The 12,283-nt window shown below is 48.4% G+C and overlaps 1 protein-coding gene across 1 annotated transcript in view; it reads left to right on the forward strand.

Annotated features, from left to right (window-relative positions):
- Window positions 1-537: 537 nt before the first annotated feature.
- The window catches only part of CACNA2D4 (calcium voltage-gated channel auxiliary subunit alpha2delta 4), a 169,104-nt gene continuing 157,358 nt past the window's right edge, over window positions 538-12,283 (forward strand). The window contains exon 1 of the mRNA XM_018576417.1: window positions 538-602. Coding sequence (XP_018431919.1) covers window positions 538-602 — 65 coding nt within the window. The remainder of the gene's footprint in view (window positions 603-12,283) is intronic.

Consider the following 12,283-nt stretch of genomic DNA (forward strand, 5'->3'; position numbering starts at 1 on the left):
ATGATAGTGAAGTGATAGAATATCGCACACACAGAGCAGAATGCAGTACAGAGGAGGTGTACAATGATAGTGAAGTGATAAAATATCGCACACACAGAGCAGAATGCAGTACGGAGGAGGTGTACAATGATAGTGAAGTGATAGAATATCGCACACACAGAGCAGAATGCAGTACGGAGGAGGTGTACAATGATAGTGAAGTGATAGAATATCGCACACACAGAGCAGAATGCAGTACGGAGGAGGTGTACAATGATAGTGAAGTGATAGAATATCGCACACACAGAGCAGAATGCAGTACAGAGGAGGAGTATAGAATGTCGCACACAGGGATGGTGGAGTGACACGATGTGATCCTACATAGTGCTGTCTGCTAGTATTACTCCCCCAGCAGTAGGGGGTTAAAGGGGGGGGGGCGTCCTCACGCTGTGATTGGTCGGCTGTAATCCGGGATCGGATCGTGGTAAAGATAATCTCCGATCAGAGAGGGAACGGTAGGAGAAGAGCTGGCCGGAGAACTTGGGGTGTCCATTGTCGATGCTCTACATCCTTCTGCCCGGCTGTGTGGGGCCCGGGGCCCATTCCACTATCCCGCCCGACACGTGAGTCTTCTTTCTGCTACTTCGACTTTTATTCACACTATTCCGTAATTATTGCCCCTCCGGAGCCCCTACCGTCTCCTTACTGTCATAACTACTGCCCCTCCGGAGCCCCTACCTACTCCTTACTATCATAACTACTGCCCCTCCAGACCCAGGAACCTCTACCTACTTCCTACTACCATGACAGTTGTCATTCCTGACCAAGGAGCCCCTACCTACTCCATATTATCATAAATACTGCCCCTCTGGAGCCCCTACCATCTCCTTACTATTATAATTACTGCCCCTCTGGAGCCCCTACCTACTCCTTACTATCATTACTACTGCCCCTCCGGACCCAAGAGCTCCTACCTGCTCCCTACTATCATAACTACTGTCCCTCCTGACCCAGGAGCCCCTACCTACTCCCTACTATAATAACTACTGTCCCTCCAGACCCAGGAGCTGCTACTTACCTTCTACTGCCATAACTACTGCAACTCCAGATCCAGGAGCTGCTACTTACCCCCTACTACAATAACTGCTGTCCCTCTGATCCCAGGAGCCACTATCTACTCCTTACTAACATGACAGTTGTCACTCCAGACCAAGGAGCCCCTACCTACTCCTTACTATCATGACTACTGTCCCTCCACCCCGACTACAATAACTACTGTCCCTCTGATCCCAGGAGCCACTATCTACTCTCCTTACTACCATTACAGTTGTCACTCCAGACCAAGGAGCCCCTACCTACTCCATACTATCATAACTACTGTCCCTCCTGACCCAGGAGCCCTACCTACTCCCTACTATAATAACTACTGTCCCTCCAGATCCAGGAGCTGCTACCTACCTTCTACTGCCATAACTACTGCCCCTCCAGATCCAAGAGCTGCTACCTACCCCCTACTACAATAACTACTGTCCCTCTGATCCCAGGAGCCACTATCTACTCCTCACTACCATGACAGTTGTCACTCCAGACCAAGGAGCCCCTACCTACTCCTTACTATCATAACTACTGTCCCGCCGGACCCCGGAGCCCCTACCTACCCCCCCCCCCCCCTACCATAACTACTGCCCCTCCAGATCCAAGAGCTGCTACCTACCTTCTACTGCCATAACTACTGCCCCTCCAGATCCAAGAGCTGCTACCTACCTTCTACTGCCATAACTACTGCCCCTCCAGATCCAAGAGCTGCTACCTACCTTCTACTGCCATAACTACTGCCCCTCCAGATCCAAGAGCTGCTACCTACCTTCTACTGCCATAACTACTGCCCCTCCAGATCCAAGAGCTGCTACCTACCTTCTACTGCCATAACTACTGCCCCTCCAGATCCAAGAGCTGCTACCTACCTTCTACTGCCATAACTACTGTCCCGCCGGACCCCGGAGCCCCTACCTACCCCCCCCCCCCCCTACCATAACTACTGCACCTCCAGATACAGGAGCTGCTACCTACCTTCTACTGCCATAACTACTGTCCCTTCAGGTCAAGGAGCTGCTACCTACCCCCCTACTTCAATAACTACTGTCCCTCTGATCCCTAGAGCCACTACTTACTAAGATGACAATTGTCACTCCAGACCAAGGAGCCCCTACCTACTCCTTACTATCATAACTACTGTCCCTCCAGACCCAAGAACCTCTATCTACTCCTTACTATCATAACTACTGCCCCTCCATACCCAGGTATCCCTGCCTACTCCTTACTATCATAACTACTGTCCCTCCAGACCCAGAAATCCCTACCTTCTCCTTACTATCATAACTACTGTCCCTCCAGACCCAAGAACCTCTATCTACTCCTTACTATCATAACTACTGTCCCTCCAGACCTTGGAACCTCTACCTACTCCCTACTATCATAACTACTGTCCCTCCAGACCCTGGAACCTATTCCTACTCCCTTTTATCATAACTACTGTCCCTCCAGACCCAGGAATCTTTACCTACTCCCTACTATCATAACTACTGTCCCTCCAGACCCAGGAACCTCTACCTACTCCCTACTATCATAACTACTGTCCCTCCAGACTCTACAACCTCTACCTACTCCCCACTATCATAACTACTGTCCCTCCAGACCCAGGAACCTTTACCTACTCCTTTTTATCATAACTACTGTCCCTCCGGAACCCAGGAACCTCTACCTACTCCCTACTTTCGCAACTACTGTCCCTCCGGCCCCCGGAACCCCTCCCTTCTCCCTACTATCATAACTGCTGCCTTTCCAGATCCAGGAGCTGCTACCTACCTTCTACTGCCATAACTACTGCCCCTCCAGATCCAGGAGCTTCTACTTACCTTCGACTGCCGTAACTACTGCCCCTCCAGATCCAGGAGCTTCTACCTACCTTCTACTGCCATAACTACTGCCCCTCCAGATCCAGGAGCTTCTACCTACCTTCTACTGCCATAACTACTGCAACTCCAGATCCAGGAGCTGCTACCTACCTTCTACTGCCATAACTACTGCCCCTTCCGATCCAGGAGCCTCTACATACCCCTTGCTATCATAACTACTGCCTCTCTAGACCCAGGAGCCTTTACCTACCCCTTACTACCATGATAACTGTCACTCTAGACCCTGGAGCTACTCCTTACTATCATCACTACGGCCTTTCCAGACCCAGGAGTCCTTGTCTACCCCCTACTATCCTAACTACTGCCTCTTCTGGCCCAGGAGCCCCTACCTACCCCCTACTACCAAACCAACTGTCCCTCCAGACACAGAAGCTGCTACTTACCCTCTACTGCCATACCTAGTGTCCCTCCAGACCCAGGAGCTGCTACCTACCTTTTACTTCCATACCTGCTGTCCCTCTCATCCCAGGAGCTGCTACCTACCCCCCTACTACTATAGCTACTGTCCCTATGGCCCAGGAGCGGCTATCTACCCTCTACTACCATAAATATTGTCCCCCCCAGACCCAGGAGTTGCTACCTACCCCTTAGTTCCATAACTACTTCACATCTGGATCTAGGAGCCGCTACATACCCCTTCTTCCATGATTACTGCCCCATTCGGACTCATGAGCCTCTACATACCCCCTACTAGCATGACTACTGTCCCTCCAGACCCTGAAGACTGAAGACCCACTACCTACCCCATACTACCACATAATTACTGCCCTTCCAAAACCAGGAGTCTATACCTACCCCTACTACCATAACTGCTGTCCCTTCAGACCCAGAAATCCCTATCAGCCACCTACTAAGATAACTACCAACCCTCCAAATTCAGGAGCCCCTTCCTTCCACCTACTCTCGTAATTACTGCCACCCTGAACACAGAAGCCACTTCTTACCCTAACCATTACTCCTTTGGACCCAGGAGCCTCTACTTACCCCCCATTCCCCAGTTATTACCTAACCAGACTCAGGAGCAACTAATATCCCAACTACTGCCACAATAACTTTCCCACCAGAAGGAACCCCTACTTACCTCCTACCCCCAATATTACCCCAGCTACCTCCCAACTGGACCTATGAGTCACCTTTCTGCTACTTGCACACTCTGTTAGACCAACTACACCCAACACGAGAGTCGCTAACATCGCTACCTGTCTACACCTACTTTATAAATGTCACTATTATCTACCCATCATCTTCTACTTGCTGCTTTCACCAATCACCTACCTGACTTATCTGTGGGCTTCTGCTGCCATGTATACAATATGCAATGATTATATCTATCTATCTATCTATCTATCTATCTATCTATCTATCTATCTATCTATCTATCTATCCATCTATCTTTCCTGAAATGTATCTGTTGTCACTGGTATAAGAACACTGCTCTGCCCTGTCCATCCCTACTGTCTGGAGTATCCGCTTACCTCTACTGTCTAATGCCACCTACTACCCACTGCATAGCCCACCTATCTGTTGTGCTATCTGCCTTCACTTCTAACTGTAACCCCCTGTCTACCACTCTCATCTATCTATATTTCCCCATAATGTGTAAACTACTTCTTAGCTAAACCTGCCCACCATCCTCCACCAGCTGCCCCTGGTAGCATATACATTTCTATACCATGCTGACGTCTAGAGCTTCAGCCTGTGCCCATCCTTCCTGGCAGACATCTACTGCCCCCCCTCCTCCTTATCTGTCTGCCAACAGTTCCCAACACCTACCTGTATGCTGTGCCAGTTGTCTGCCATCCAGTTTTCTGGCTACCTACCTCTGTGCCCACTACTTGCTTCCAAAAACCCTTCTCCCCTGCTCATTTACTTCCTCCTAATGCTGGCTGGGAAACCTACAGAAACCCAGTTATCTTAACACTACAATTCCCAGCATGCTTCCTTCCTGCCTCCGGACTGTAAGGGAACAGCTTGCCCATATCTGTTTTTCTACCTTGGTACTGACCAGTGAATGATTTATATTCTGTTTACAGGTCTCCTTGTCAATATTTTACTTTTTCAAAGGTTTTGCTACCAAAATCTGAGCTGAATGATTTAAAAGGTATTCAAGTTTTCATAATACAACTACAGAAATACATTAGATATTGTCTGTCTGTATAGCAACAGAAGAATACTGTCTGGTGATACGAGTTCACTCTTAAAGGGTCAGTTCACCCAGAACAAATATGTCAGCTGTTGATGGATGCTGAAGTTTAAAATCCCCTCGACTGTCTCTTCTATCTCGCAGAGACTTATGTCTTTCACACCTGCTTTGCCCATTTTGAGGGGTTCCCACAATCCCCCCACCAAGTTCCTGGGTCTGCATACCTGCTGTGCCCATTATGAGGACTCCCACCATCCCTGTGCTGAGTTCCTGGGTCTGAATTCCTGCTGTGCCCATTATTAGGACCTGTGATCACCTCTGTGCTGAGTTCCCAGGATTGTACACCTGCTGTGCCCATTATGAGGGGTGCCCACCATCCCTGTGCTGAGTTCCTGGGTCTGAATTCCTGCTGTGCCCATTTTTAGGACTTGTTACCACCTCTGTGCTGAGTTCCCATGATTGTACACCTGCTGTGCCCATTATGAGGGGCTCCGGCCATAACTGTGCTAAGTTCCATATTCTGTAGACCTGCTGTGTTCATTATGAGTGGCTCCCACCATCCCTGTGCTGAGTTACTGGGTCTGTAGAACTGCTGCTGTTCATAGAAAGATTTTCCGATTTGATCCTTGGATCAGCTGATTGAAGGATGGAGGCTGAAAGAGTGCCAACAGCACCCACTGTGCGAATTTTGGCCAGTTCTTGATGAAATAGCTGAAATTTGCACAGTGTATGGCCACCTTTAGATTGGTGTACTAATAAAATTCTGGTACATTTCACCAATGTTGTGGCTTCCAGCCTACGGAGGGCCTTCCCCCCTCACTCTTGATAGCTGAATGAAGTGTCAGTGTAACAGAAGGGAGGTGAGTATTTGGTGCTGGGGAAGGGGGAAGGTAAGTGAACCTGTTGTTTTACTTCTGGGAGCAGCGGCTGTCTGAATACAATAGTCAGAATTGGAGATTCCTCTAGTCACGCAGTTCAGTGTGGATGGGGTAATCAAGTGATTTCTGTTGTGCAGCCCAAATGTATGGCTATGTGCACAGAACAGGTTCCCTTTAAGAGGAGGGGGGGTTAAAAATAAACACCTGGCATAAAACACTTTCATTCAGATATATTTCTCTATAGCCACAAATTATATAAATCCCCTGTAGCATTAGCAATGGCATCAGCACACTGCTGTGCATAGCCTGTGCAGAGAGCGGAGCGGTGGGAGGGACCCAGCAGGCTCCACCCACTACAGGCCGCCTGCAATAACTACAGGAGGGGGCGGAGACAAGACCAGTCACCCTGCACCAGGAGAGAGAGGAGCAGTGAGCGGTCTTTATTACAGGAGGGAGTGGAGACAAGACCAGTCAACCTGCACAAGGAGAAAAAGCAGCAGTGAGCGGTCTTTATGACAGGAAGCTCAGAGTGTCACACTGGATTACAGCCCAGATCTGGAAGAAATACACAAAGCTCACCGAGATTCGAGGAAGAATACACATGACTCTTGTATAAGGACAATATTTGCTTATCTTTAAGGGATTAAAAAAACCTGTCATGACAGAAACATGGAGCTAAGATTGCTGAGCTCTCAGTATCAAAATACCTGTTGCATGGCTGCCATGCTGAATCTCTTGCTCCAATACTCACTTTAAGTTTACAGTCAGGTGCCAGTTAGTGTAATGTTTCTTGTTGGGACCAATTTAAAGTGACCCTGTACTCCATTTATAGTTTCATTAGTAAATGTCCAGCTTTATTTGAGCCCCCCGTAGACAAAAGTAGCACTGAACCCTTGCAGCGGTGTTAGCCCCATTGCAAAATACGTTTTTTAAATTCCCGGAGTCCTTCTTTAGGGCCCTGTCACACCATCAAAAGTGCGTTCCAGTGCATGCAGCATTTTTTGCAGATCACACTGGACCGGAACGCAGGCACTAATGTGCCACGCGTTCGGGTGCCGGCGATGGCACTGCGGGTAGGGGGCGTGGGTGCGGTGCCATTGAGTTCAATGCAGTGCCACGCCCCTTCCCGCCCCAAAACAAAGTGAGCTGGCCAGGTTGCGTTCCAGAGGCCGAATGCGCTGGAACGCACTCTTGATGGTGTGACTGAAATTAGTTGACTCAGTGATGACATCATCGAATACTCTGACAAACGAGCCAACTTAAGGCCTGATTCACACCTAGGCGGCACTGTTTCTGCTCGTTTCTACGCGCAGTTATTTACACAATTATGCGCGTTGTGCACATTTTTAAATAGAGAGTCGCAATCGCACTCCTGACCAAGAAGCCCTATATAATGGGAAGGGGGGGGTGTGTGAGTATTTTTTCACATTCTAAATGCGCGTTCTAACTAAACTTTGCAGGCAATGGAAGAACGCGCATTTAAACGTGCAAAAGCTCTCACGAAAATGTGCAACCAGTGGCATCACAAGGGGGGTGCGGCCCGCACCCGGGTGGCACCATTGGAGGGGTGACTCCCCTCTAAAACGTCGGGCACTGGGTCATGGACCGAGAGCCCGACACTGTCTGGAGAGAGGAGGGTGCCCTCCTCTCTCTGCCGGTGTCCATCACCAAGATGACCGCGTGTGGTGACGTCACACGCATGCGCAATTATGTCACTGGGGGTTACACCCGGTCTCCGCTCGGGGTGTCGCCCGGCCTCGGGACGCCCCTTTGTTCAATATGCTTCTGCCGCACGTTTTAGACCAATTAAGTCTATGGGGAGGAAAAGCGCTTTTATCTGCCCAAAGAAGCTCCTGTACCCTTTCAGGCGTTTTCCTGCTCAGGTGTGAACCAGGGCCATTGAAAATCACGGGATTTCTTGTGTTGGGCAGTAAAAGCGCTTTTCCAACTGCAGAAAAACTCCTAGGTGTGCACCAGGCCTCAGAGCAGATACCAAAAGATGGCCGTTCTTATCAGCTAGAGAAGCACCAGTGCCCCTCTCTGATTTAGTTTCACATTGTTCCTGTTGACTTCCTTTCCCTGACTCATGACAAAGGTCAGCCATCTTCTCTTCTCCTGTCCTCCATTGAGAGTACACTTGGTTGTCATTGGATGGAGAAAGGGCAGTTGGTGGAGGTCAGCCATGAAGCCAAATCTCAGTAAAAAGCATCATGTTCCACAACCTTCCATTTCTGTGGTTTCCAGACAGCAGAGCAGCCATTCCACACAATGCAAACCCAATCACTAAAATCTCATAGAAGCTTCAACATGTTGATGTCATTTCAAAATTGTTTTCATTTCATTTGAATGTCCTTTTTTTCAGCCACTTCCTGTCATAGAGGGACAACACTCTGTCCCTGTCTCTCAGTCACGCTTCTAAGATATCACATGGCTTCTGATGGAGACTACAAGTAGCCGTTTCAACACACATTACCGAGACATGGTCCGCTGTTGCCACCATCAGGGAACCTGTCTTGAGAAACGTCATGCAGCCATTGCTGGAGTGCATGTAGACAGGAAGTGGTTGCAAAGAGGCTTCAGATCAGCAGCAATGAGATGTAACAAAGGGGGAGAAAAAAAAGTGAAAAGAAGGATTTTATTTTAAATGAATGTTTATGATACTCAGTGCAAACTAAATGTCATCCGGTTAGGGCAGGGGTAGGCAAGCTCGGCACTCCAGCTGTGCTGAAACTACAAATCCCAACATGCCACTGCTCCTGGGAGCCGTGCCTGTGGCTGCCAGTCTTGCAATGGCTCATGGGACTTGTAGTTCCAGAGCAGCTGGAGTGCCGAGGTTTCCTACCCCCTGCAACACCTCCTCATGTCCTTTATCTCTATTAGAAAGGTGTGCGGAGATGCAGTGACGGATTTGCAATGTTCCTGTTGCTATAGCTCACACATTGGATCTGTGGTGCCCACAATAATACTCTTTGCAGCACTCAGGGGTAGGGAAAGGCTGATGCGCTCATACGGGGGTTATTTCTCACCATCCTGCATTGTTCATAGCTCATATCAAACACAAAGGTGGAGGTTCCCCTTGCAGCCCATTCATACGACGCATGCACTTAAAGGGAACCTGTCATTACAATCCCCACAGATGAATGAATCATATGCATGCATTACCAAATTACATTATTATTATTTTGGTTAAAATAAAGTCTATACTAACATGATATAAACTGCTGCCCCAGAATTCCAAAGCCTAAACCCTCATGGGCCTTGGCCACCAGGAGCATTGTGGGTGTTTCCAACCATTAGAGATGGCAGGGTCTATCGTTGTGAGTCAGAGAGGCCAGGTTATGGAGAGTTGTCATCAGGCAAGAGGGTTGGTTGTTCTTTCACATATTTTGGTAAAAGACTATGGTTCCCCATTAAGATGCCCATAGAACGCAGGCATGTGCATTTAATATAGATGTAAGCCCTAATTCAGGGGTGGGAAACTCCGGCCCTCCAGCTGTGCTTTAACTACAAATCCCAACATGTCTCTGCCTCTGGGAGTCATGCCTGTAACTGTCTTGCAATGGCTCATGGGACTTGTAGTTCAACAACAGCTGGAGAGCCTGAGATGCCCTCCCTTGTCCTAACTGAACAACATTCATAACGACGGAGCCGAAGGATCCAGCCGTAGCTTCGGCTGATCCTTCGTCTCGCTTCGGCCACCTGAACCCTTCAGTGCAGTCGAACCAAAGGGCTTCTGTACGGGCTATTCACTATAGCCCGTACAGCAGCCGAAGGCAGCCAAGCCGAACCAATATGCTTCAGCTCGGCTGAGCTGTATTCACAGCCGAAGCGTGGAGAAAGGTCGGCCGAAGCCGACTGATCTCCGCACAAGTGATAGCTGGGCGGAGGTACTGAGTAGAATAGCCGAGCCGAACGCCGCTCGGCGCCATTCGGCTATTCACTTACTGCCATTCGGCTCCTATGAGCAAAGGGGCGAACGGCAGCAAGTGCCGTGCAGCTGATCAATCTGCACTTCGGCTCAGCGCCAACAGTTTGCGCAGCGCTTTACACATTCACTCGGTTATTCACTCGGTTGCCTTCGGCAGCTAATAACCCCCTTAGTTTGTACTGTGTATCTCTTCTTTCTTTTTTTAAAATATATAAAAACAGTTTTCCCCTTTTTTTCGTCCTTTGTTTCATCTCCATGCTGCTGATATCCTGCAACCACTTCCTGTCCACATGCACTCCAGCGATGGCTGCAGGGCATTTCTCAGGGTGGGTATCTTGATGGTGACAACAGTGGACCACGTCTGCCTAATATCCATTTAAATGGCCACTTGTATTCTCTATCGGAATCCTGATAGGGTGACAAGGCAGGAGCACAATTGGGTGACAGTGACATAGCGTTGTCCCCCTTTATCAGGAAGTGCCTGAACAAGGATCTTAAAGTAGTATTAAACTCTCAAACGTTTTTCAATAATGAATCCAAATCAAACAAATATACATTGTCCAGCAAAGTATTGCTTTATATTTTTGTCCAAACGCTTACAGTCATCATGTTTGCAAACAGCTCCAACTCTCTTTGTTTGGCTCCCCTGAACTTCCTATCTAGTACAATGTCATAAGGGACAGAGCAGTCTCCAGCAGCCGTCCATCTACTAGCTTGTAGAAGGGAGGAAGGAGGAGATAGGATGAAGGAGCAGAGGATTGTCTTGCCCTGCTGCTGCCTCTGTGTTTGTGGAGACTCCACAGCTTACCAGCACACACAGGGGTGACTCCATAGGACTCTGCAAGGGAAAGGAGTCACCCTAAAACAGGATATCCGGGTCAGTGCTCAGGGGACCCGCTGATTCTGCAGGGAAAACTTTTAAACATAAAGAAGCGGCATCCATTGTAAGTGATTTCATCAGCATTTTAAATAACTTAAAAACCTTTTGACTTTAAAGGAGAACTATGGGGTCAGTGTTTTCCCCCATAGTTCTCCTTAGGGTAACGGGAGGACACAAACTAGCATCCTCCCGTTACCCTAAGCTCAGTATACCGCGAGCTACAGCTCGCGGTATACTGAGACGCCGCAGCCGGAGCGGATCCCGACGTAGATGACGGGATCCGCCCAGCTGCGTGAGTGACAGCTGGCTCTGCCTATCTAGAGGCAAAGCCAGCTGTACCCGCCCCCTCCCCCGTCCGTTCCGCCAGTCAGCGCTGGCAGATCGGAGAGGGGAATCCAGCCCCTCCCCTGTCACGGCAGAGAGCCGTGACAGGATCGAGAGGTGAGCGAACCTGGTATGTGTTCGCTCACCTTCCGAACTACTGAGCCGACCTGTGACAGTCTCATTGTCACAGGTCGGCTAGAACTATGAGGTGAGTGGAAATCACTCACCTCATAGTTCTCCTTTAATATCACTTTAAAGTGACATTAAAGTCAAAGATGTTTTCCCCTCCCCCCAATGTTGATGAAAGCAATTACCTTAAATGATGTCTCTTAATCCGATCTTCTTTCCTGTCGTTTTCATCTGTCCCTCCAGCGCTGGTGCGGGTCTCCGATCCAGCGCTGACTCCTCTGTCCTTGCTGGCACTTCCTGTCCCACAGTATGTGTATGCGTCCATAGACTTACCTTGTGTCTCTCCTCGTCTCCCGGCCGAAAATGTGAACTGCACATGCGCCCGCCCCAAGAGGCTTTGCGGCCGCCCGAGAATTTTCATATTTTCGGACGGGAGCGCGCGGGGAAGACACAGGTAAGTTTAAAGCGTTTTTTTGTTTAAAAAAAATACTTTTTGCATATATCTACTGCTTGCTAGCAATAGATATAGGCAAAAAAAAATGGAGGGTTTAATAACCCTTTAATGGCAGGACCACCAGGAGTTATTTTAATGCTGCAGATTTATAATGATTAAAAATGAGTTGAACATGTTAAAGCTTCAATGCGATGATTGGGCTGACACTGATAAGATAGCTCATGTTTAGTTCTTTCACATATTTGGGTAAAAAGGCATAAAAAAGACTAAAGTTCCCAATTTTAAAGTGACAATAAACCTCCAGTATGTGTTTCTTTTTTTAAATACAGACTCATTCATAGTGTGAGAGTGACCCAATTCTCCTTGATTGGGCGGGGGCTCCATATAATGACTTGGGGGACAGAGTTATTATTATTACATGTCTCTGAATTCTAATTTGCAGGTTTCATGATTCGACATATTGCATGTAGTGCACAATGCACTTCCCCCTCTCCGCAATGTTTCCTTCACTTGTTTTTCAGGGATTTTTTTTTTTTAAATGTATCTGAGTAAAAACACAATTTGGCAGCTGAGATGAGAACCGACTGTTTACT

This window comes from Nanorana parkeri, unplaced genomic scaffold (genome assembly GCF_000935625.1).
Source record: "Nanorana parkeri isolate BGI_ZX_2015 unplaced genomic scaffold, ASM93562v1 scaffold67, whole genome shotgun sequence".
Classification (NCBI taxonomy): domain Eukaryota; kingdom Metazoa; phylum Chordata; class Amphibia; order Anura; family Dicroglossidae; genus Nanorana; species Nanorana parkeri.